Source organism: Fundulus heteroclitus, chromosome 24 (genome assembly GCF_011125445.2).
Source record: "Fundulus heteroclitus isolate FHET01 chromosome 24, MU-UCD_Fhet_4.1, whole genome shotgun sequence".
NCBI classification, from domain to species: domain Eukaryota; kingdom Metazoa; phylum Chordata; class Actinopteri; order Cyprinodontiformes; family Fundulidae; genus Fundulus; species Fundulus heteroclitus.
The window spans coordinates 11,509,041-11,535,196 of record NC_046384.1 but is presented as its reverse complement, the minus strand read 5'-3'; the positions used below and the strand labels follow the sequence as shown (position 1 = coordinate 11,535,196).

The 26,156-nt window shown below is 40.3% G+C and overlaps 2 protein-coding genes across 2 annotated transcripts; one reads left to right on the top strand and one right to left on the bottom strand.

Annotated features, from left to right (window-relative positions):
- Positions 1–2,967: 2,967 nt before the first annotated feature.
- Positions 2,968–9,392, bottom strand: LOC105917442 (insulin receptor substrate 1). Its single transcript, XM_021310445.2, has 6 exons — positions 9,242–9,392; positions 7,973–8,465; positions 7,500–7,749; positions 5,853–6,102; positions 5,233–5,773; positions 2,968–3,616 (listed from the first exon to the last, which is right to left on the bottom strand). Exons 2-6 carry the CDS (start codon positions 8,440–8,442, stop codon positions 3,271–3,273), a joined length of 1,857 nt encoding a protein of 618 aa, XP_021166120.2. The 5' UTR covers positions 8,443–8,465; positions 9,242–9,392; the 3' UTR covers positions 2,968–3,270.
- A 3,278-nt stretch (positions 9,393–12,670) lies between these two features.
- LOC105917421 (cytochrome P450 4F3) lies at positions 12,671–19,315 on the top strand. The gene is made up of 13 exons (XM_036127816.1): positions 12,671–12,874; positions 12,955–13,099; positions 13,204–13,257; positions 13,427–13,554; positions 14,479–14,600; positions 14,697–14,843; positions 15,085–15,214; positions 15,302–15,368; positions 16,478–16,607; positions 16,702–16,835; positions 17,009–17,073; positions 17,152–17,234; positions 18,210–19,315. The coding sequence occupies exons 1-13, from the start codon at positions 12,671–12,673 to the stop codon at positions 18,427–18,429; spliced, it is 1,629 nt and encodes a 542-aa protein (XP_035983709.1). The 3' UTR covers positions 18,430–19,315.
- Positions 19,316–26,156: the final 6,841 nt, after the last annotated feature.

The window sequence follows — 26,156 nt, the reverse complement described above, 5'->3', positions numbered from 1 at the left end:
CTAATCCTTTGTAACCTTCAGAGAACAGCTGGATTTACCATAATAGTATTATGAATCCAGGTGGACTCTGTTCACTATTCAGGTGATTTCTGGATGCAGTGGGATTTTTTTAAGCAGGGGTCTCAAACTCAAGTCCTCGATGGCCGGTGTCCTGTAACTTTTAGGTGTGACCCTTGACCTACAGAACTGAATCCAATGGCTACACCAGAATGTGGTTCTGCAGAGCTCTGCTAATGAGCTCATATTGGAGTCGGGTGCTTTAAGGCAGAGACATCTGAAAGCTGCAGGACACTGGAGATAAAAACCACTGTGTTAAGGGTTTAGGAGTACAGGCAGATAAATACAAATGCTTGCCAAATTCTTTGTGTGTCTGAATAAAAGAAAACGTGAAACTGTTAACCTACATATTATTATTATTCCACTTGACAATAAAGCACCGCTTTGTGTCTCTCACCTGAAATCCCAATAATAAACACTGAGGTTTGGGTTGTTGTGACAGATTATTAAAAAAAAGAAGTTAAATAGGTATGAATACCGCGATTAGGCGCCGCTTCAAACTCAAACGTAAGCATTTCTATAGACCCATTTTGTTCTCGGTGAATATAACTATGAAAGTAAAGCAGAACACTTAGATCTCACGTATGAAGACAAAATTAGTTTCCTGAAAAAGAAAATGTGAACTCATTCACGTACCATGTGATGCTGCAGGGCTGTTTTAGCTTATCTGACTGATTTACACATAATTTTATTGTGGTCAAAATGTCTCCTTTACGGGAGCTCTTATTATGCTTATATGATTGAGAATTTGAATTAACTGTTCAGCAGGTGTGTGAATGCAAATAAGGTTAAGACATAAAAATGTAACAATAGCTGCTGTATTTTATAGGTAATCCACCCGTTCTCTGTTTCATCATTTGTAAATCAAACATTTAATTATTACAGTTGTTATAGTTGTTGATCAAGAGCTTGAATAAAGCTTTGATACTTAAATGACTGGGAAGTGAAACTTTAACTGAATACATTACATATTATTCAGACCAAGGAGATTTTTAAACTAAAACTACATTTATTTCACATGTGACACAGTTAGAATGCTATGCTTAAGCAACCCTGAATGCAACATCACCCCAACTAAATAAAAGTCCACTGTGATTATGACCAGCTGTATGAGCAACAGTCGGGTCTTTTATACGTATTTGTACATCAGCTTGAACATTAAAGACTTACAGAAAACAAACTAACCCTAAATGTCCAACCAAAGATGACAAATGTAGCAAAGATGTGATCAAACTATTCAATAAAGCTGAATTCTCATGGTTTCCATTTAAAAAGTAAAGTTTTGTGATGTTAGATGTAAATGTTACCTTTGCATACCCAGTTAATAGCCTATCAGCTTGAAAAGCTGTAACAAACCGTCAGTAGGTTGTAAACTGATTCATGAATCACCTGACCACACCAATCTCCTCTTGGTTGGTGAAGTTTTCATCACCGGTCACTCCTCTTTCTTACATGACGTAGCTGATGCTCGTCTGATTGGAGAGCAGATGCTCCTCCTTCTGCTCAGTGATGGATTCAAATGCAGTTGTTCTAAAGCATCGTGTGAGTTTATGTGAACATGTTGGACAACGAGCGATAGAAATAACAGTGGTGTACCGGAAAACAAAATGATGTAAGCTAGGCAGATTTGAGGTCCTCCATCTCCCTTTTGTTTTCTCCAAAAATAATCCAAAAGTGTAAGTGAAAAAAAAATCTACTTGACAAACATTCGTTTTTGAGATCCTGCTGAGACATCAGTCCTTTACTCCTGAAAATGTTCTTCAGGTGATAGAAAACTGACTTTGTAATTGTCTTTAGATGCTTTTGAAAGTTCAGGTCTGAGTTCATCACTACACCCAGAATTCAGACCTGATCAATGGTTCCTAGCTGAAGCTGTGGGCTACCTTTTCATCGCTCCTGCGCTGGGCTATGGATGTCATTGAACACCTTGACAAGGGTAGTCTCTGTACTGTACGTAAATGTAGATTTGTTAAAAAAAAAATAACAGGTCAAACATGTATGAATCTGCCAAATAATATTTTTTTTAGACAGCCCTCTGCTTTTTTTTGTCAAAATAACTTAAAATTGGGGTTCACATTCCATTTTGTTTATTTTTTTGTTTCTCACTGGCTTCCTAGATGCATGATTTGTTTTACTTCAGGTTTGCTGCTATGAAAAACAGTTTAATCATGATGCTCAAACCATCCAATGAGAAGTGATTTATCCAGGCCAAGATAATGCGATAAACATTTGCAAGACTCTGGCTGGTAAACTCAGGGATTTAAGGAAATATTCACCTGCAGATGAGATATATATCACATTTACTGTTTGTTTCAGAAGGGCAGACTGTTTGTCCCACCTCCAGATCAGGTGAAACTACCCAAGGCTTAATAAATATTTTAGAATGGAACACAATACAGAAAATATATACATAAATACACTGTAAACAAAGGTAAGAGACGAGAAGGTATTTATGTATTGTAAATTAAGATGTCAGTAGCTTAAATGGTCCTATGAAGTTTTATTACGTGATGCTCTCTCTTTGCTTTTGGTTGCCTCACGGATCGCCTCTCATTTTCCAGGCTGGTGGGTAAAAGCATGCGCAGAGAAAAAGGCTCATTGATCTGCATTTTAAAGCCCGCCTATTTTCACCATGATCCAGGAACAATTTACCTTTCAACACTCGTCTATTCTCAGAGAGCTGTGCAGTCAGAGGCGCTGCTCCTCTCAGTTTTTTTCTCTATTTTATGTCGCCTCTTTATACAAAATGAGCTTGTAACAGAAAACGTTTAAAATACAAAAATTAAAGTAATCTTTAGTTTAGATGAATCATGTTTTAACACTTCACCATTTCCAAATTTTGTACTTTTCGAAAACAACGGAATTTGCTAAACACGGACCCAAAAAAAATAATCATCTTGAGACACTATAAACAGTCAAAAAGGCAACTTTATTTTTTTTTTCTCTTATTGTACTGAAACAATTCAAGAATACTAAGATCTCAAAACCCCAACAATTTTTTTAGCATGTGATCCGGATAACATTTGTGCACTGTACAAGTGTGTTAAAGTGCAGAAACCAGAGGCAGAGTTCATCTTTTAGATCATTGCTGCTCCGTCCTCGCTTTCCTCTTTTCAGTGGTGACAGCAGGCCCTTGTTTAGTGAGAAAAAGACGTTACAGTCAACATTTATTACAAAAATTTAACCGATAAGCACAAGTAATTACTCCAACACTCAAGCTCGTTGCCCTGTCTGAAGGCAAGAGAGAAAACACATGGAGAGCCAGTATCTTCTGGCAGCAGACTGGACCGGCGCCGGCGGAGGGTGACCGGACTGGCCTGTATCAACATCTGGACTGGACCGTGGAGGCTTTTTGATTCCTGACCCGCTCAACAAAAAGGGAGGAGTCAGCACAGACCTATCAGAGGTCTGATCCAGCTGCTCTTCAGCCTGCGGTGGAGCGGACCGGCTGGCGTTGAACGAAGGGTCTTTTTCTGGAGTCCCCGGGCAGCACGGCTGACTGATCTCCTGGGTGTGAAGACGGGACGGATGGACAGGAGAGAAGCCGTCATAGGTGGAGCTGTTAGGGTGGAGAGGTTACGTTTCAAACTTTCAAACTAAAAATGAGCAACTGCATCACAGTTTAAGAAGCTTCTCTGAAAACTCTAAAGATTTAGGGTTTTAACCTGCAGTATCTTTGTCCTTGTGTGTCAGTAATGGTACAGAGCAGTCATGTAGTGAGAATTTAGGACACCCCACATTTTATTCCCAGCTAAAAGTGGCTAGAAGTCACACAGAGGCAAAATGCTGGTGAAGATTCTCAGTCATCCAGGTCATGGTCATCCAAAAAAAAAAGTAAAAAACAAAACAACTGGACTTGTTTTCCGTAGCTAAAGACGTTTCGCTTCCTCTCCAGGAATGGTTGAATTTGCATGTTATCTAAGCCATTGCAAGGCCTTTGTTTGCCAATGGTATAAAGCTTGTTACTCCACATTACTCCAGACTTTTTGAATTGAGAAAGCTTCCTGGAAAGAAAGCGAAACGTCTTCAACAACTGAAAACAAGTCCAGTTGCTTTGTTTTTTACCTTTTTTTAGAACACAGAGGCAAATCACATCAGGTTCGTCCCACTTAAACCTCAGGTGCTCCTGACTGTTTAACAACAATTAACTGTTTGAGCCTTTCACAAAGACGAATGTAGCATGTTAGGAGTCTGGAAAGAGTTTGAATACATCTGAAAACTTGACTTTAACACCTACCATTCCTCTTCATAGAATATAATCAATAAGTTGGAGGGAAGGCATTCAAACAACTGGCAACATGATAAAGTCTGGTCCTTGAAGGACGTTCACCCTGAAAGCAGACTGCAAGATGCTGAAAGAAGTCTCCAAAAATTAGAAAATGTCACCATGGGACTTGCAGCAGGTTTTTTTTTTTTCCTGCTTTTTATATTAAAAGGCACTAACTTTAAAAAGGGAGATGTACAAGGATGAAACCTTTTATTCATGACAATCAGACAAAGGTTTTCCGGAGAAAACAGCGGTTACTGGAATAATGTGCCTTTGACACGTGTGATTATTAATTACTTTACCACTAGAAGAGAGGACAAACTGTCCTTTAAATATCATATTGCAAGAAAAGAAGCTCATGCCAACTTTAAAGCATGGAAGTGGAAGTGTCATAGTTTGGGGATGGTTTGCTCGGAGCTCGGACCTATCATAAAGTCCATCATGAGTTCTCGCATGTAACAGAGGGAGCTAGAAGAAAATGTGAGACCACCTTTAACAAAAACAAAAAGCTGAACTAGGCGTGAAATAATGAAAATGACCCAAAACAATCAATTTAAACCACCACGGATTGGCTGAGTCTTAAGAAATATGAAATCCTACACCAAGTCGTCTCATGGAGATGCTGCAGGATGACGAGAAATTGGAAGTACGTGCAGCAACTCTCTCACATCTCATGACTTATCATGGCGAGTGGAAAAACTTTTCCTAGACAGATTGAGAGACTGGTAGACGGCTACAGCAAGCATCCCTCTGAAGGTGGGAAACAGGAGCTATTAGGGGGATGTGTGCCCTTATGTTTTCCTCAGAAGTTGCTACTCTACATCTAAATTACTTTGATTTGTGAACATCTTTAAATAAAGAGGCAAATACTCCCTGAGGCTCTCCAAGTTTTAGAATAGCTGACTTACCTGCTGAAGGACGTCTGAAGGGAAGAACATGATGAAGAGGAGAGGTACCCTGGCCGGCTGGGTTTCTGTGGACTCTCCATAACCACATAATCCTCCTGAGATAGCTCCGATAAGCTGTGGCTGACTGTAGGGGACATCATCATGTAGCCGAGCCCTTCTTCCTTCTCAGCCGACTCCCAGCTCTGGGTCCTGCAGCTTTTGGGTTTTGGCACGGGGCTCTGCTGGCATCTGGAAGGGCTGAGGTGCGACGTGAAGCTCAGGGAGGACTCAGACTTGGTGTCGTCTGGTTTCTGAGCTCCGTGGTGAAGGTGCACAGGACTCGTCTGGCTGTCAGGGTCTCTGGGGTGCAGAGCCAGAGGTTTAAGTGCTCTAACGTTAGCCGGCCTGTCTCTGTGTTTGGGCCGGCAGCGCTTTGAGGCCAGAACGCCCGGCTGTTGATTGTGACTGGAGGTCGGGGATCTGCTGAAGTCGGGAAGAGCTCGTAGGGCTTGGACCGCCTCCCGTACCGCCTCGTGAATGTGTTGGGCCAGAGCTGGGTTTCCTGGATGGACCAATCAAAAAGCAGGAATTCTTTAAAAGCAAAAAACAGATTTTATTTCATTTTTGCTACACCCGATTACCTTCTTCTCTCGCCTCCATCCAGATCTCTCCAGGGCCGTGAGGCGCCGTCCGGCCGAGCTCCAAAAAGAAGAAGCCGTCCTGGTGTCCAAAACGGCGAACGCTCAGCAGCGGAATCGTCACTGATGGCAAGTCATTACTGGATCCCAGGCGGACCAGGACGAGTGTTGACGCTGTAAGGCAGAGGCGGTTCTCCCCAGTGAACGGTCTGGAGGAACCCAGACCTCTGGGCTTCACCATGACGGGCCAGACCTTAGACGAAGGTGGTGGGTCAATAAGGAGTGGGAGCCCAAGATGACATTCTCTCCACTCAAAATCTAAGACATTGTGGTACAAATGTGTGTTTGGCTTTCCAAACCACGTCTCAAAGTCGGAAATTTTAATTTTAACTGCTTGAATATCAGATTATTATAGAATGGGCGTTTATATAATTGACTAAAATGCAAACAAAAGCCTTTTTGTTTTTGTTTTATTCTTATTCCTTTGAGTTGAAGTGCAAATTATTCAAAGCTGATCAAACTGTACTGCTAATCACATAATCATTAAAGATTTCCTATATCATTTGTTGCGAGTAAACCCAATAAAAAAATAAATAAAAAATGTGCCAATATTCATAGATCCTTCAAATCTTTCATTAGAGAAATCCAGAACATTGCAGACTCAAACTTTCAGGCCTTGTCTACAGAGACAAACCTGGTAAATTTTCATAAACGATTAAGAAAAGAAATGTGACGCGAGAAAACACAGCACAACCGAAAGGGCTGCAGTAGGTATGCCAGGCCCATTGGTGGCGCTGTGACACTACCCTAAGAAACACGAGGCATGTGCTGATCAGACAACTTAGGCTACTCTGCAAAAGGAGATATTTTCCCTTGATTTTAGAAGCTAAATAAGACTTTCCATTTACCAATGGAATAAGTATTTTTACCCCTAAAATAAGATAATTAGATACCCTGCACTTCAAATAAGATGGAGATGAATTGTTCTTATTTTAGGTGCAAAAATCTTTTTCCATTGGCGAAGTCTTATTTACCTGCTCAAATCAAGGGAAAACACATTCATTTCAAGAAAATTTTACTTACTTTTAGTTCCCTTTTTGCTGTGTATAACATGGAAAAAAACATGGAAAAGGGAAACTCTAGGACCCTGTTTCACAAATAATCGTTTACGGCCTTCCATGTGGACAGACAGCCTAAACCACAAAATACCTTTGTGGATTCACCTCATCTCCGTGGGGATGGGGGCTCAGTCTTTTTAAAAGTATGATAACACTTTAGACTAAAAGGAAAGCTGACGATGGATGGAATTAAAAGAACTGATTGATGAACAGACTAATGGACTAATTAATGGATGATTGATGGAAATAAAGCAGCAGGGTACATAAACTGATAATGTCGCTACAGGGACAAATGCTAGACGTCTGGACGACAGGTGGATGAGTAGATAAATGGATTCATGACGTAGAGAAAGATGAATAAACGTATGGATGGCTGGACAAAGGGACGATTGAATGATAAGGAATGAAGTCTGGAAGGAGAGCTTGATTTACTTCTCCCACCCTGGAACATACTCAAAACCCAAGATTTTTCCAAACTCTGTAGCACACCGGCTCTTTCCTGGACTGTTCAAGACGAAAAGCGTCGGCCTACCTCTTTGAAGAAAGCTGCGGCCGGTAGAGTACAGTACCCATCGTCCTCTTCGTCCAACCCTTCTTCGTGCTCCTCGTCCTTCTGCTCTTCCTCCATCGCCTTCTTTATGGCCACGTACCAGTCTTCCTGCTGCTGCTGCTCCTCCATCACCAGCACAAGAGTCTGGCCCTTGTCGTACAGCGCCACCATGTGGCCCTTGCGGGTACTGCCACTCCGACTCACACCAAGACAGCATCGGAGGTAAATGACCCTTGGAGGGATTTTTGATTAATGTTATTTTAAATCATGCAAAAGTATAACCACTCTACTAGTTTCTTTTAGGAAACATTTTGCAAAAGTTTTACAAAGAAGTGCAGAAATGTAAGCTTGCAATAAGCTAAATCTTCCCTGCACACTGTGGTAACCCCATCACAAAAGGTAAACCCAGCTCTAGCTCCTAATTTAATTGAAGTCTTTTGTTGTTTTAAACCTACCCTTGCTTGTTGGCTCCAAACAGACCAGCCTTCCCAGCAGACTTCTCCATTGCTGTGAACTTATCCCGGCTCTTGTACCACTCCAGTCTGCTTGGACCAGTGTGACTTCCTGTCCTCAGGACGAAATATCTCCTGTGGCTCCGCTCCAGCTTGCCCAGATAACCTTCCTTCACCACGTCGCTCCGCTGGCCCGAGGAGGCCAGCAAGGCACCGGTTAGCGGGGCCAGAGGCATGGGGGTCCTGCTGGTGCAGAAGAGCTCCTCGTAGAAGCAAGGCGAAGGCGGTTCGTTTGGCTGCATGCTGGGGTGACAGTCCACCGAGTCCTCATCTTCACCCTGGGCTGAACGACGAGTCCTCCGGTGAAACTGCGGAGGAGATTCACCGGTGTAGCTGCAGCGGTGGGATGACCGAGGGGTGCACAAAGGCTCTACAGATCCCCGTTTGGCAGAATCATCATGTCCTTCTGCCATTTTATCGTTGAGAGGTTTAAAATCTGCAAGACGAATACAGAGAAATAAAAAAATAAATGCTAATTAATAACAAGGTCATTTTCCAAATACAATACAGTCTTGAATTCAGTGCTTCTCAACTAATTTAAAAGGGAAAGGGTTCAGTTTATTAAACCAGTAAGGGAATTCTTTTATGATTGGGAGCAATGTGGATTTTAATGCATTGTAAGTTAAAAAAAATGTTACAATTCACTCTTAAAAAACAGATACTTTTCTACATATCCAAATAACTTCTTGTGCTTCTTTAAAGAGGAGTATGCTCACTATTTTAATGAGAAACAAACAAAAAAAATATCTAAAATTAAATTTGGATAAAATACATTCTAGGAGTAAATTGCTATGGTACCTAAAGGGGTCTGTAATTTAGGTCCTTAACCTTGTTTTTAATTTCATTAAATTCAGTTTATGGCACCAATTCATGTCATCTCAAGAAACTTCACAAAGAGTTTTCCATCTAAGGAAACCAAGCAGATTGCATCAATTCATGCACTTTCTTAATTCATTATTTGATTTTGATTTTGATTTTTGGAGGGAAAATACAAGATGCAAAACATGTCACAAGTTGTTCTAACAAACATGTTTATTTAATTAAGCTTTAATTTATATGGACTGTTACATTATTTGTTTGTTTTGTTGATGGGCGAAAGTGTTGTTAATTTATTTACGTCATGAGACTAATTTAGCTAAAAACACAGCAGCTGTGGGGCGTTTGTTTTTTTCTCCCCGTCACAACAACATATTTAACCGGGTAAAAACTCACCTGAGGGCGGCAGAGGTCAGCATTACGCCTAAAGTCTCCAAACCTGTTTGCAGGGCGTGGGCTTCCCGTCTCACAGAGAGCGCAACAACCGGAGCAGCAAACGATTTCCAAACCAGTTTTCGGGAACCATTCCGTTTGCAACAGGTGCCAATCAGCGTTGCCTTCAGGAGCGCCTCGTAAAAAACAGCTTTTCAGCTGAGAAAAGTCGGAAAATTCTGATATTCTAACGGTAAACGCACAAAACTAATAAAACTCTATGCCAGTAAGTCTCAAAAACGTACACTTAATATTTCTCCAAGTTCCACATTTACAGTCAGTTAGAGCTGTATAAATGGATACAGCAGGACTCAGTTGTTAAAATACGAGACAGAAAGCAAATCCCATACCAGGTCATTATTTGGTAGGTTGAAGGACTTGGTTTAAGCAGGCTTTTTTTTTTTATCCAGAAGTTTAATTTTCCATGTCTGAGGTTGAAACAAATAATAAAAAGGTCCCTAAAAGCTAAAGCTCTGAGTGAAAAAGGTCTTGCCCAGACCTCAAAATCCAACATGGCTGCCGTGTTGTAAAGCCTAGCGGTAGCCACAGTTAAAAACGAGTTAATTCCCTCTGGCTGTGTTTTTAAAATACAAAATGCTGAAATTAAAAATACATTTTGATGATCTTGTGGCTGGTTGTATTTACCGTGGTCACACAGTTCAATCCTACTGTTTTTTTTAAAGTTGGAACTGGAACGACCCCAATAGGGATAAGCGTGACAGAAAATAGATGGACGGATGGATGGATGTTGTGTCTGCTGGTGGTGTTTTGGCGTAAGGAATATGGTTTTTCATATTTTTGTGCTTCTTAGCACCAACAAAGCATCATTAAACACCACAGCCTAACCTGAGTGCTGTTCTTGATCGTGTCCTTCCCTTTATTACCACACTGTAGCCACCTTCTGAAGGCTACTTCCATGTCACGACGCTTAGATCTTCTCAAAAATGTTCCTGTACTCCAGTGGCTCCAAAAGAGCACCTTTTGGAGGGGCTGAAATAGGCAAGGCAAGGCAAGGCAAATTTATTTATATAGCACAATTCAGTACAAAGACAATGCAAAGTGCTTTACATGATTAAAATATAGCAAAATAAAACAGAATAAAAGCAAGTAGGAATAAAATGTTGATAGAAAATAGAACAAAAAAGTGGTGATTCAGTTAACTAGGACAGTTTAAGGCAATTTTAAACAAATGTGTTTTTAATCTTGATTTAAAGGAACTAAGGTTTTCCACATCTTTACAGTTTTCTGGAAGTTTGTTCCAGATAATTGGAGCATAGGAACTAAATGCTGCTTCTCCATGTTTGGTTCTGGTTCTGGTTCTGCAGAGTAGGCTGGAGCCAGAAGACCTTAGTGGTCTGGAGGGTTTATACACCGATAACAAGTCTGTGATGTATTTAGGTGCTAAGCCATTTAAGGATTTATAGACTAACAGAAGTATTTTAAAGTCTATTCTCTGAGATACAGGGAGCCAGTGTAAGGACTTTAGAACTGGGGGGATGTGCTCTACTTTCTTAGTCTTAGTGAGGACGCGGGCAGCAGCGTTCTGGATCAGCTGCAGCTGTCTGATCCACTTTTTAGGCAGGCCTGTGAAAACACCGTTGCAGTAATCAATTCGACTAAAAATAAATGCATGGATTAGATTTTCTAGATCCTGCTGAGACAATAGGAGATCCTTATGATGGAGTTGCAGCTGACAGATCTACAGCATGTGAGTGATGCTGTCACAGACATATGGACCAATATCTGTAAGGGAATAGTACCTGCATCCATGCCAGAAAGGCTCGATGCAGCTCCAGCATGGTACTGGCAGGGTTTTCCTGATAAAGTGGTCGCAGAGGGCAGCATCGGTTTCAAGTAATCTACAACTTTTTCTTTTTTTACTTTAGACAGCCATGACTTAAAAAGTAACTGGACTAGTATGCGATGGATACCAGATACCAACACCAGACAGAACGCACGGCCAAAAAAAAAAAAAAAGTAACACTTTTTATTTGGTTTTAATAAAATAAGTTGTGGAAAAGAAAAAAAACTATGACATGCATGGTTTTGTTAATCAGGAAACCCGACTAAAGAAAGCGACCTGTGTTTGTCTGTATGCAAAGTCTTTGTGCTGCCCCAGGGCACCATTCAGCAGTGTAACCGTTTCCTATAGGTGGAGACATCCTGGGAGGCATAATCATCACCATGTTCAGGGATTTTAATGTGTTTTCTACGATTACTCTCAGGGACCTGATGTTAGAAGACGGTATAGGTGAAAAGACAGAAGATGGAGCTTGTGGAGAGGGATGGTGAAGAGGAGCAGAAACCCAGTCAGAGTTGAAGCTGTGTTAGAGGATCAGCAGTCAGTCAGTCAGTAATGTAATAAACTGTACAGTCCCTTGCAAATATTTAAAAACTCATGGACCAACACAAAGGGGGGGAAGTAAAAATGATATGAATACAAATGAATAATACATAATGAATAACGAATGATATGAAAAATACACCTTTTATTAAAATTTTAGCTTTAGGGTACATCTGCTTTGCACCTGTAGTGACTGAATTTTTGGAAGCTTTGGCCTTCAAGGCCAACAATACGCCGAATGTTATGAATTTATTCTTGTAATTTCCCTCCCAAAAATTGTATTTGGGCGATTGTACAATAAACAAAACAAATTATTGGCTACAGAAGAGTACATTTCGCCGGTTGCCCTTAAAACACATCCTCCCACAGGAGCCGAGGGCCTCTGCAGCTCCTCCAGAGTTACACCGAAACCTCTTCACTGCGTCTCTGATTAATGCTCCCTTTGTCAACAGCCGTCGTTGTCAGTTTGCTTCTCTATTTCTAGATCGCGGAGTGAACAGCGCTCTGTTCGTGTTCAAAGGTTGCTTTATAACCGTACCCTGCTTTGAATTTCTCCACTACTCTCTTCCTGATTTGTCCGCTGCGTGCCTTTTATTTTGTTACTCAGTCAGTTGTGAAAGCAGTTTGTTGCACTGGATTTCATTCACGGTGAAGGTTGGGAGGACCAGATTTTTATCTGTAAAAAAAAAAAAAAAAAAAAAAAAAAAGCATTCAAAGTTACGTGTCATTTCCCCTCAGTCTTGCACCTCTCTGTGTTGATCCGTTGCCTAAAATATGCTGAGGTCTGTGCTTCAAAGAGCGCGTTTTCACACCGCGCTCCACTCCGCCGAGCATCTTGACACATTTTAAGTCCACATCAATAAAAAAGCAAGTCGTATGAAGTGAAAATGATGAAAGTGACCGCATTCGACAGACAAAGAGGAAGTGGGGCCACAAGCAATTTCAGCTGCCGTTGTGAAAGGAGTGCAGTAAACGGTGGGAGGAACACGTTTAGCGCGCGTTTCAGCACCGACAGCTTCTGCCTGATCGGATCGGGACATCTGGCCGCGATGGCTCTCCTTTACGCCGTCCTTTTGCAGGTTCTCAGCTGGCCTGGGCTCTGTCTCTTCCTGCGGCTGCTGGCGACCGGGCTGGCGGGCGTGCTTGGAGTCTGGACGGTGAGGCTGCTGGCCCGCCACGCCTGGTACACGCGCCGGTTGTCCCGCTTCAACACGCCGCCGACGCATTCCTGGCTGATAGGTCACCTCGGCCAGGTGAGGGGTATAAAAACAGCCTCAGCCGTGCCGCGTTGTTTTCAAATCTTCAGATCAACGTGAATGCGTTGGCATTTCAGATGCGGAGCACGGAGGAGGGCCTCCAGCAGGTGGACGAACTGGTGCAGACCTACAAGCACTCCTGCTGCTGGTTCTTGGGGCCTTTCTACCACCTGGTCAGAGTCTTCCACCCCGACTACGTCAAGCCCCTGCTGATGGCATCCGGTAGGGAACCAAACCACCCGAAACAGGCCGGATCATTTCACAGCATCCCGGGCTCACGTTGACCTTTATGTTCCCTCACATCGCCGCTACCGTACGTCTGGAAGCCAACATCACGGTGAAGGACGAGCTGATCTACGGCCATCTGCGTCCATGGCTGGGTGAGTCAGATGTGTTTTTGCTTTATTATCTTCTGGCTTCCTGTTTCGTAAACTGCTGCGTCCAGAAGAGGACTGTATATGTGTGCTATGTTTTATTTTCTCTCTTAACCCCCCCACCCTGCTGACTGACAGCCTGTGATTTGGTTTAACCTGCCGCCTCTTGTCCCAGGACAAAGTTTGCTAATAAGCAGCGGAGAGGAGTGGTCTCGCAAGAGGCGACTGTTGACGCCGGCTTTTCATTTCGACATCCTTAAGAACTACATCCTGACGTTCAACTCCTCCACCGACACCATGCACGTAAGGCCCGAAAACAGCGCGTCTTTGTCATAGTTGGTGCCTCCGCAGCATAGAAAGTAGCTGGAGAGGCTGTCTTTTAAAAAAAAATAAAAAATATGCATCATATCTGCATAAATGGATCAGCCAGTTATTCATAGGGATCGGCTCTGGATGCAGCTGTGAGGGAACGGGTGAGAGGACTCGGCGGTGTGTGAGCGATTCCAGACAGGTTCTGGTCCCAAAGCAGAACAGCGTTTAATAGTCTAATAACAGCAGAAAAAGGTGTTAATTTGATGGTGTAAAAATGTTTTTATGTATAAACCCCGAGGGCAAACAGACATCATCCCAATAATACCCCCCAAAAAAAACAACCAAACCTTTTTTATTTGTCATATCGATCTACAAAGTCCTTTTTTTTTGACACCAAATGTTAATTTGCGGTAGTGTTAAAAGAGTTGAAGGTAGACCTCTTTCTTCCATATCCCATCTTTTATGTGTAATGCACCAGGATCCCACAGTATGAAACTACCGCCATAATGCTTGACCGTTTGGACTGAGTTCTTCCTCCTGTTGTCTTCTCCAAATGAGCCTTTTCTCATTATGCCAAGCATTTCAGACTTCCTCTTTACTGACCGTAAAATGTTCCTCCTGAGGGCTTCTGGGTCGTCCATCCATCCTGAAGGAGTCAGTTTTTAGAAAGGATGCTTTTTTTTGTGGTCAGTTCCCTCTGAGTCCATACGGGAGTAAGAATCAATTGACAGAAACAATAAACTTGGCTCATTTTTTGACACCTTTACATCTAAAATACCGTATAAGCTTTTGCATTTTCGGCACAACCAAAGAGCAGAAGTGCTGGTTAAGGGGGACTCTGGGAAATCTGTTGGAATAAAACAATATTTGTTCACAAACTGAAAGCTGTTCCCTGTCCTTTCGTTTGATGTCCAGAACAAATGGCATCGCCTGGTGGCGGAAGGAACAACCAACATAGAGATGTTTGACCAAATCACTCTGATGACCCTGGACAGCTTATTAAAGTGCGCCTTCAGCTACCAGAGCAACTGTCAAGAGTGAGGACTCCACTGTTTCTCCTAAAACTTTCTTTCCATATGTAGATTTCTTTAAGAAAAAAAAAAAAAAAAAAAAAAAAAAACATCTTTCTTTAGGTCCACCAGTGAATATGTGTCTGCCATTGTGGAGCTCAGCGACCTGGTGATAGATCGCCGCCTTCGCATTTTGCACCACTGGGACTGGATCTACTGGAAAACTCAGCAGGGACAGAGATTCAAAAGAGCATTGAATGTGGTGCACAGGTAGTGTTGATATTGAAATTATGTGATATATTCTTTCCATCAGATTATACTGTAATGTAACGGCTTGAAATCTAGTTTACATTATTTACAGCCATGGCGATATACCACAAAGCCTAAAGAGGCCTACTGATTCAATGTCTTTCACATTAACTCCAATATGTTGCCTGCAAAATATTTTAAACTCTCCCTTTTTCTTTATTTCGTGTGCATTTTGTTACTCCTGTGTTTGTTTAACTTGCAGGTTTACCAGGGATGTTGTGCAGAAGCGCCGTGCTCTCATTGACCAGCAGAGGGAGACAGAGGCGCTGACCAATCAGAGTGCGGGACAACAAAGAAAGAAAGACTTTGTGGACATCATTCTGCTGTCAAAGGTGAACAGAAAAACCGAGTGTATGATGAAATATAACTAATTTAACCCACATACATGAAAGCAAGACATAAGTGTGATTTCTATCCAGGATGAAGATGGGCAAGGACTCTCAGATGAGGAAATACAGGCGGAGGCCAACACTTTCATGTTTGCAGGTGAAACTGTATTTTGGCTAAACACCGCCCTCTGTGGGCAGAATTATGAACTACAACCTAAAGCAGGCTGTTTCAAAGGGCTACATGCTCGTGAAGTCAAATGATCTTACACATATAAATGCTATTTTTTTTTCATATCAAAAGTTATATATTAGTAATATAATATCACTTTTATCCCCACATTTAACTCTGATCTTTATTTTAAGCCGTCACTGTCTGGATCTAATATGCACATGTATAGGTAAGTTTATTTCAAACATGTAAAGAACAGAACCTAAACTAAATGTTAATTAGTTTATGTCAATTATTGTTAACTAATAATTGAAAATGAATTTGTCAAACAAAATCAAAAACAGTACTATTGTAATTAACGTATTCGAAAAGGAGTGGAAGGAAGTAAAACTTATTTAATAAGACAGCTTCTGTAACACCTAATTGTCTAGTCATCAGTTTCCTTATTTTATATTATACAATAAGTTAAATAAGAGTAAATCATGATTAATCTGCATACACACACACACACACACACACACATATATATATATATATATATATATATATATATATATATATATATATATATATATATATATATATGGACTGTATATGCTTTCATTGATCACTGTAAAAACATGGAATATAGGTATTCATAGGATTCAATTGATACATTAGGGTTCACTACAAACATACATGACATGTAGCTTCTTAATTTTTTTTTACCAATTTAACACCAATTTACTTTGTAAAAGTCATTAAATCTAGCATCATCAAGTATTTTTACTAGCATAAAGCCTCAATACATGGTACCAAGCAGATTTTGGCCATTGGATCTCTCATTAATGAGTCATTTAGGATATATTTCTTTTTTTTTTCTAAAATAAAATGTTAAATTTCTTCTGTTAAAGGGGCAGTAATCCCGAACCATTTTGGACCTCTGTTAGCTGCTTTTTGGCAGGCTTTCAGAAGCTGGCCAATCAGGAAGTCAGTCTTAAAGACACAGGAGCTGAAATGATAACCGGAGGAGCAGTTAAATGGCGAAAAAAATATTTTCTACATTGAATTACTTATAGCAGACAGAATTAGATGTTTTTTTTTTACTTTTTCCACAGGACATGATACGACAGCTAGCGCCATTTGCTGGACACTGTACAATTTAGCGCGACACATCCATTATCAGGAAAAATGCCGGCAGGAAGTGATGGAACTGATGGAGGGACGGGAAGGGCATGAAATAGAGTGGTAAGAAAACACACACACACATGCAGATAAATATTTATCCAAAGCACTGCAATTGTGTAAAGGTATAACACAGAGACACCTTTTGCATTTAAAGGGACGATCTCTCCAACCTTCCCTTCACCACCATGTGCATCAAGGAAAGCCTCAGACTCCACTCGCCTGTCCAGGCCGTAACGAGGAACTACACCCAGGACATGACGCTGCCAGGAGATCTGACAGTGCCAAAGGGTGAGAAGCCGGGCTTTCTGGGAGCTTTGGGTGTAAGAAAAGCAGCTGCAGTTTTGTTTCTGTGCACATTTGTAGATGCAGGCAGCCACCTCGTGATACGTGGCTGTTTATTTGGTGCCACTCCCAGCTGGGAAGTGAAAGAAATGGTCAGAAACTGTCTGTTTTTCACTTAGGTGTAATCTGTTTGGTCAGCCTTTACGGGACGCACCACAACCCTGAAGTCTGGACAAACCCGCATGTAAGAGCTTTAAGGATATATGTACAGCATATATTTTTACTTTTGTACCAATTTGATACATTTTAACCTGGTTTATAGGAGTATGACCCTCTGCGTTTTGAGCCAACCGGCACACAGAGTCGCTCTGCTCATGGATTCATCCCCTTCTCCTCAGGCCCCAGGTTCGGTTTTCTCATTAAGCGACAGACGATCTAGAACAGGGGTGTCAAACATACGGCCCGCGGGCCGGATCCGGCCCGCCGAACAATTTAGTCTGGCCCTGTGGCTGAATGCATTATCACTATTAAAAAACTAAAAAAAAAAAAATTTTTTTTTTTTTTTTTTTTCCCCAGTGTCCTGTCTGGCAATGTGGCAATAATAATTGTTGTCTTAATGCCAAAAATAGCTCATCAGATTTGATTTTCACAAGTGGAGCAGTACTGCTTTTGCCATAGTGCTCCGCTTGATTTATGAATGTGAATATTTTTATTATGATTCATATGGGGAATATCTCATATGATATGGACACTACAATGGGAAAGTAGGAGAGGAAAGGAAGAACAATAAAAAAACAAAAGGTGAAAGAAAGAGGAGATAAAAGGAAGAGAATGATAAAACAATTATTGAAAAAAACATGTACAGTACTTTGTTTAATTGGAAAATATGCAGTTCCTATATTGTCCACGAGGGGCGCTGTGTTTTAATTAGCAGATTAAGCTTCAGGTGTGGAAAAATTTAAATAATTTCTTAATTTTTATCTGTTTGATGTATTTTGTCATGTAGGACAGTGTTTTTAAGTTCCAAAAATGTGAAAAATGTTTTTCAACATTGTACAATCACTGTGATCAGTTCTTATGCATAATGCACTTAGGTAAATGTTTAACAGAGTAAAAGTATTGTTGAAATTGCACATACTTTTCTTAAAAACGCTGAGGTTATTCATAATATATTGTGTAAAAGTGAAATTAATTTAATATAAAAATCAACAACAAGTCCACTTTTATTAGTTCTATTTAATCTTGCAATGAGTTTACTCGTGTGGCCCTCCTCTGATCAGATTAAGCTGAATGCGGCCCCTAAACCAAAATGAGTTTGACACCCCTGATCTAGAATAACCGATCGTATCAGTGATGAATCTAACCCGTGTCCGCTCACAGGAACTGCATCGGACAGAAATTCGCCATGGCTGAGCTGCGGGTTGTGGTGGCTCTGACCCTGCTGAGGTTTCGTCTGACCCCGGGTGTTAACCCTGAATCGGGGAGCGGCCCGGGGGCAGCGCGGCGTCTCCCACAACTCGTCCTGCGTGCCGAAGGAGGCCTGTGGCTGCAGCTGGAACCGCTGAACGAGCCACGCTTTGGGGAACCTCCAGACAAATGATCTGATTACTATTTTCTGTCATAATTTAAAACAAAAAAAAACCCCACAACGTAAGCTTGTATTTTGTAGCTAAATCAATCCTCTTCTTCAACCTGTTTTTAATACATGTTTTTCTGTCATTTCCAATTGGACTTGATTCTGTGCTAAAAAATATATATATTTTGTCATTGTAAATGCAAGATTTAAAAGTTAATATATGTATTTTTGTCAGGATGCAGTTTTGCCTGCTGCACCCTGGACATTTTCCGGCACCTTCCTCCTCCCATACACCCATTCCACTCACCTCCGATCACTGCCACTTGCCACCGCTAATTAAAGAGAACGCAACTCAGAATCAGAATCAGGAATACTTTAATAATCCCAAAGGGAGATTACAGTTCCAGTTCAACCATCCATCACATACAATTCTCGGGAACGATTCACTGCCGAGGACCCCGCCTGACGTGGTTACCATAGGGCGCTGCCTTTTACTCTGTGGAAAGATAGGGGCAACATTTGGGGAGGAAAAGGAAAAAAACACATTTCACACTTTGTCCTAATTCCAGGATACAGTTTGAGATATCAAAAAACCTTGCACGAGAAAAGCACATATGACGAGATAATATTTATGCAGGGGGTTAACCTTGGAGACTAGCCTCATGAAGTTCATATGTTGTTGTGGGCATCAGTTATGTGTGCGCGTTTGGGTGAAAGATGTTATATTTCCATGAATGAGAGGCCATTGTCCTTGATGTTATCACCGGCCCACAGTTCAGAAGCATCCACAGATGTCCACGGGGTAGGAGGGAGCAGGGGAGCAGTTCTGGGCTCTCTCGCCATAACATCCAGGGGAGTTCTTTGATAGGGGAGGCATAATCCAAATACACAATTTGTTATGGGTCTATGTGGCGAATCCAATATTCCAAATGTGTTGGGCTTTTTTTCCACATTTCACATCCAGATTTTATCCCATCTCCCCTTTGAGTTCAACCACCGAAGCCAGTCTGCTTTCTAGAACAGTCCTTGACAATAAAAAATTTTTAAAACGGTTCACCGTTTTCTATATGTGTTATTACTTTTTACAAAACAGCACATTTCTGGCACACCCAAAAAGCAGGAATGTTGGTTAAGGTTTGACCAAATCACTTTGATGACCCTGGACAGCTTACTAAAGTGCGCCTTTAGCTACCAGAGCAACTGTCAAGAGTGAGGAAAACTCGACTGATTCTCCTAAAACTTTCTTTCCTGATATATATTATATATATATATATATATATATATATATATATATATATATATATATATATATATATATATATATATATCTCAACTATACAACTATTCATTCAGCGACTTTTTTATGCATAGTCCCGAAAGTTCAACTCTCACAGACTGCCACTCTGGGTCCCTGAGCAAGATCCTAACCCCAGATTGCTCCCCTGGCGCTGCACAGTGGCAGCCCACTGCTCCCCAAGGGGATGGGTCAAATGGAGAAGTGACTCTCTCCATTGTGAGATCAATAAAGTTCAAATTATTTGTTTAGGCATCAGGATTCAGTAGGGGCGCCTTTTGTTCGTAACTTTTATCTAAATATGAATTCATCCCATCAGATCGTTTTGAGCCACACTGTGATGAATTCATTTCCAAGACGTGGAGCTTGGCACTTGTTGCTGCCAACTCCGCTTCCAACTCTAGCTGCTTCTTTTGTTTTCTCAACTCCTCTTAATGAGCTTCAACTAAATGTTTTTTTTTTTGTTGTTGTTTTTTTTTAATGCAGCTACACGCTCCTCTGGCGCCGCTTTTTCTGCCTCCGCTTTAATACGCGCGGATAACGTAGAAGATGTCCGTGATTGATTGGAGCGCACCACTGAATTAGATTGCACATTTATAATATTGGAAGCACTGTCCTCAGGATTTATTTCCTAAAACCTTGAAGCTTGTTTAAATTTCAAACTTCTTTTCTCTTGACATGTTTTAATGTAAAGAGCCAAACCCTTTGCGGTCAACTTAGCAGATCTTTTTGTTTCAGACGTTTCAACATCATTTTGTTTGGCATTTAGTGTCGGACATTTTGTATTGTTCTTCACTTCTTTAAAACTCCCCAACACTAAACGTTATTTTGCCTCACACTTTATGAAGCAAAGAACATCAGATCTTGAACTTATCTCTGACAAAAGGCTGACACCTTGGTATTGCGCAATCACACAGCGGCTCTAATAAACTGCAACCTTCATAGTGCGTAATGATATACTCTCCTTGAAACTCCAATAGTTCCACCTGTTTTCCTCTACGGTATTTTAGTATAGTCACATAACAGTTTGAAGAGTCCTATCATGGCTTACTTGAGCTTCCAGCGTCAGATATTTTGTGTGACATTAACTGCAGTGCCAATCTTTGAACACTAGGGGGCGGGAAACCGCCGCCTCAGAACAGGGAATATTTAAGATCCAAAAACCTGACTAAAGTTTAAGCAACGTAATATAATATTTTAGTGACGTTGTCAAGCATTTTGTGTATCAAAAGGAGTCAGTCTGACTGTAATATATTTTTAAATATCATTTGTAGGCGGAGTCTTGGGACCTGGACCTGCTATAACCTCTTCCGTTATTCTAATTTCTAGGCGTCGCTCCTCCGACTTTAAAACCGAGCTGCAGGTGATTTTAAACTCAGACTAAATTAATTAATCTCCAGCAAACAGCGTGGTATGTTACTTTGGGTTATAGACGGAAGCAGCCTGGACTTTTCCTCATTTATAATCCTCTAAAACAGACGCCATGATTTTGTTCTCTCCAATCAAAACTCCTACGGGTCCCGGATGGTTTGTGTTTTTTCTGGTGGTCTGCGCGGCTGCAGGTGAGTTCAGAATCTCCTCAATGATTAAAAGCAAGCCGTAAATGGTTTAATTAAACTCTCAAAAGATAGGCTACAAGAGAAAAGGTTACATGTAAAAACAATGTGGTGCAGGGTAGAGGAGAAGTTGGTTTTTCGTAAAAAAAAAAAAAAAAAAAAAAAAAAAAAAAAAAATTATTAAAAATGAATGAATGAATTACTGCGGTCAGACCAGCAGTAAAGCCAGTCCTCACCACTGAGCTATATCATACACTGGAGTGCTAATCACCGTCTGTTTGAACGAGTCGCTTTGAAGCCACCAGCCGCCATATTGGTACCCCCCATTCCCCCCCCCCCCCCCCCAGTAACTAGGGAATATGTGCGCTACAGCATCGAATGACGAGGATTTTCTCATGTTCAGGGGGGGCTTAAAACTTTTAAAATGTCAAATGCCATATAGTTTTATGTTATGTTCTAAAAATATGAAGTACTGAGAAAGTCATGTGCTGAAATATTTTGCATTTTATTCATTTAAATATATATGTTTAACATTTATAAATATATAAATAACAATGTACAACAACATATATTTACATATGTGTATACATATATATACATATATACATATACACATACTTATATATACATATATGTATATTTAATATGAATAACATGTAAAATATTTCAGCACCTAATTTCCTAGAAGTTGATAGTGTTAGTACATCCACTGACTGTAGAATTACCTGTGAAACGTTTTCACTCAGCCAGAAAACTGCTTGTTGTTGCAACCAAATCCTGTGGGATTCTGTGAGAGTAGGGAGTAGCAAGATGGCGGCCAGTGGCTTCAGTTTTTCGGCAAAATCAGCACTCCAGTGTATTATACAGCTCAGTGGTCCTCACTTGATTTTGTAGGTCATGCGAGCACCATATATTATAGTAGTAATGACCGAGACTATTTTTCAAAATAAAATTTATGTGTTTGACGTGTAAACCCCGTTTTTATTCTTGTGTTTTTTTATCAACTTCAGTTAGTTGATATATTTTTTACAGCTTTATGTTATATATTTGTGTTATTCAGGTCTGCTGGTGAATATGGGAATATAGACTTTGGTCAGAGTCATTGTTTAGCCTGAATAACTACTAAAACAATAGCAAACAGGCTGAAACGGGCTTAAAACAAATTGTTTTTCTAAGTGACTACATTCACGTACAGACCACAGATTAAGATCTAGAGATGTTACTCGTCAAAATCCATCTACGTGATGTGGAATTTCAAAATAAAAGCCCTCCAAAATCTCTACATTAAGTCAATTTGACCTAAGTTGCTGTCAATGTTGGTACTAATTAAGCCGTAGGTTTTCAGTGAATAATTTTGATTCAGCGTGAAAGTAGAAAACCTCAAGATGCTGCTCAACAAACCTGATTAAGATTTTATGTGGAACTTCAAAATAAAAGACCGTTCAAACATTAAGTGTACTGGTCATACTCTATATTGCCAAAAGTATTTGCCCACCCATACAAATTATTGGAATCAGGTGTTCCAGTCACTACCATGGTCACAGGTGTATAAAACCTATGCACACAGACGGTTTTCACAATCATTTGTGAAAGAACGGGTCGCTCTCAGGAGCTCAGTGAATTCCAGCGTGGAACTGTGATAGGATGCCCCCTTTGCAACAAATCCAGGCATGAAATTTCCTCGCTCATTAATATTCCACAGTCAACTGTCAGATGTATCATAAGAAAATGAAAGTGTTTGGGAACGACAGCAAGTCAGCCATTAAGTCTTAGATCACGTAAACTGTTGGAGCGGGGGCAGTGGATGCTGAAGCTCATAGTGCGAAGAGGTTGCCAACGTTATGCGTTGGCAACCTCCAAACTTCAAGTGGCCTTCAGATTAGTTCAGGAGAAGCACAGAGAGTTTCATGAATGTCCCAGCAATAGGTTGGATGATGTCGGGAGAGAAAAACAGCGCAGTTGCTTCCCCATTGCCTTTCTGGCCATATCTAGCTTCAGCAGGATCATTTTGTATTCATATACTCTGTCTGACTTAATTTTAATTGGAAATTTCATTGCTACATTCTAAATACGATTGGGATAAATAACAACTATCCCGAAGCTTAACATATAGCACCAAAACAAAAGGATAGGAGCTTGTTTTATATGAAGATGTCGTAGTGTGACCTTTGAACATGTAGTTGATCTTAGTGTATGTAACGCATGCAACCATAATGGGGATGTTACCTATTTTCTGGCATTGTAGTGTTTGATTCATGGAACAACTGCTCCTTGTGTTTTATGGCAAAACCAGCAGGAGCAGGGCCTTCAATTACAAATCTGGGTAAGTTAATTTATTGCTTGGTACCAATGTTCTGTCATTTAGTATGTGAATACTCAGCATGTCAAGCATTCATGGCATCATAAGGGACATGCAATCATGCAATATTCAGATAATACTGTTCAGTCTCTGTGTCCATCCATGCCTAAAGTGTGATTTCTCTGTGTTAGAAAGGTAGTATATTGATTGGCTGCATAAGTCAGTGTTTGGATGAATAACATTTACATCCACATCAATGTATACAACAATACATTTCAAATTCTTTGAGTTAATTTCATTAAGCTTCCCTGTTGTGCTGATGTGGTGGCCATCTTGACTGGGGTTGACTCCCAAATTTAATCAGATATTGAATTGATAAAGAACCTGTTTTCTTTTTTGTTTTTGGAACATAGCTTGACCAGTTCTGTATTGTTCAATAACCAAATTTGACAATGAAAAGATTGTGTGAACACACCAAAAGCCAAGTTCTTGACCCAGTAATGTGTATATTATGTAACTTGTTTTGCAGATACAGTGTGACACGTGTGGCAGATGGTTCCATGAACAGTTCCTTGGTTTAAATGAAGACGTCCTGAAAGCTCCAAGGGAACCCAACTTGAACTGTCCATTGGGTTGTTGAAAACAAAATTATAAAAACAATGTAAATGTTCTTAATAATTAAAACATTTTATATGGTTACCTTTTTCTATTTCAGTTTTTTCTGGACCTTGTTTTATTTTGTGTGTGTGGGGGGGGGCGGTCTAATTAGTATGTACATAGTGTGAAAAATGTAAACGTCAGCAACTTGGATAAAGAGAATTGTAAAATCTTATGTTGAGTTGCTTTTATTTTGAAATCTTCACTAAAAACTTACAGCGTAGTAGCAACATTGACAACAACTTAGTTCAAAGTGACTAAATATAGAGATTTTCAGTGGCTTTTATTTTGAAATTCCACATCATGTATATGGACTTTGATGAGTAACATCTGGAGATCATCATCTGTCATTTGTAAGTGAAAGTAGTCACCTGGGGAAAAAAAGTAGTTTTTAGTAGTTATTTAGGCTAAAGAGGTTGACCAAAATATATTTCCATATTCACCTGCAGACCAGAATAAAAAGTATTATATAAAGCAGAAAATTTTTTTATTTCAACCAACTGAAGTCAATATGTGTAAAAATAAAAAATGCCAATACATGTCAAACATTGCTTTTATTTGGAAAAGTGTTCTCAGGCTATACTACTGTAATGCATGGTGACCTACAAAACTGCATGAGGGTTGGCTTGACTGTCGTTTTCGAAGTGGCGGCTGGCTTGACCACAGTGTAGAATTGGACATGATAGGACATTTCCTGCATACAAAGGCTTTTAAAAACATTTAAAAGGTTTAGGCTGACGAGGCAGCCTCTCGATCTTCCTGTCTCATTCACTAAGGCCCACCTAACCTGGTTCGTAGATTCGGCAGCAAAGGAAGAAAACAATTATCAGAGACAAAACACTTAAAATATACGTATATTTAATTACAATTGCAATTCCAAGGGGAGACACAAACTTACAACTCTTTCCTAAAACCCCCATGTAGTAGAACATGGAGTCCACCCTCCCATGTCGGCTACAGGCATGTGTCTGAAGGACTGCCCAGGGGCGCATTTACTAATAGTCGGGCCCCTCACTGAGTACGTGACTGACTGATGTTGGAGGCTACACACCCACTCCCACAATCTGTGCTTGTCTCCCCACAAACAGAAGAGATCCGCATTCCAGTGTCAAATAAAAGTTGGCTACTTGATACATGTGCCAGATGTTTCTAGGAGTCTACCAAGATAAACATTCCAAAACAATGTAAAGCTTTTAAACCATAAACCTTCGTGAAGCTTACCAACCATAAAACATCACGTGACTCTTACTTGCCCTGTATCCCACAAGAAGGTTGGGTGAATTTATGACCTGTTAGTGACCCTGCAAATTCCATACTATGTACACTCCAGGCCACAAAGTTTAACAATAGTAGTTACAACTTGGGTAACTTTTACTGCTTAATAAAAATACATGAATAATACAAAAACTGATGATATATTTCCACAAGGCCTATAGTTAAGTAAAGTCCCACGTCACATATAACATGATTAGAAAAATATGATGCTTCAGCTGCTCTAACTTTTTAAACTTTTATCTACATTTTTATCTAAAATACCCAAAAGTGTTTGAAATTCATATAAGTGCTTCCTTGTGGGCCGCCTAATTAGCAAGTGAAACATTTATAAAAACAAATTAATAGACCATTTTGGTCTGAATTGGTGTACAGAACAATAAAATTATTTTGTAGCTTTAACACGAGATTGATTACATAAATTCGCTGTTGCTACGGAAAAAGTAATCAAATCAGGACAAATGAGAATTCGTTCAGTCAGTTTACGTTAGCTGATTTTTTTTTTTTTAAGAAATGAGAATGCACATCAGCTCTTAGACGTGTTTAAAGGTTCATAGAGCAAAGACTTTATATATTTTAGAGAGCATTCATTCCTACCTTAAGATGCCCCCAGTTTCAATGTCTGTGAACATGCTGACCTCTGAGCTCTTAGATCTCCTTCCTTCAAACATCT

Coding starts and splice junctions, on each gene's coding strand:
- LOC105917442 (XM_021310445.2), bottom strand. CDS start 8,442: ATGGCAGAAGGACATGATGATTCTGCCAAACGGGGATCTGTAGAGCCT. Junction 5,774..5,852: donor GATGGAGGCGAGAGAAGAAG/GTAATCGGGTGT, acceptor TGGTCCATCCAG/GAAACCCAGCTCTGGCCCAA. Junction 3,617..5,232: donor CTTCAGACGTCCTTCAGCAG/GTAAGTCAGCTA, acceptor CCACCCTAACAG/CTCCACCTATGACGGCTTCT.
- LOC105917421 (XM_036127816.1), top strand. CDS start 12,671: ATGGCTCTCCTTTACGCCGTCCTTTTGCAGGTTCTCAGCTGGCCTGGG. Junction 12,875..12,954: donor TGATAGGTCACCTCGGCCAG/GTGAGGGGTATA, acceptor TTGGCATTTCAG/ATGCGGAGCACGGAGGAGGG. Junction 17,074..17,151: donor AAGTCTGGACAAACCCGCAT/GTAAGAGCTTTA, acceptor CCTGGTTTATAG/GAGTATGACCCTCTGCGTTT.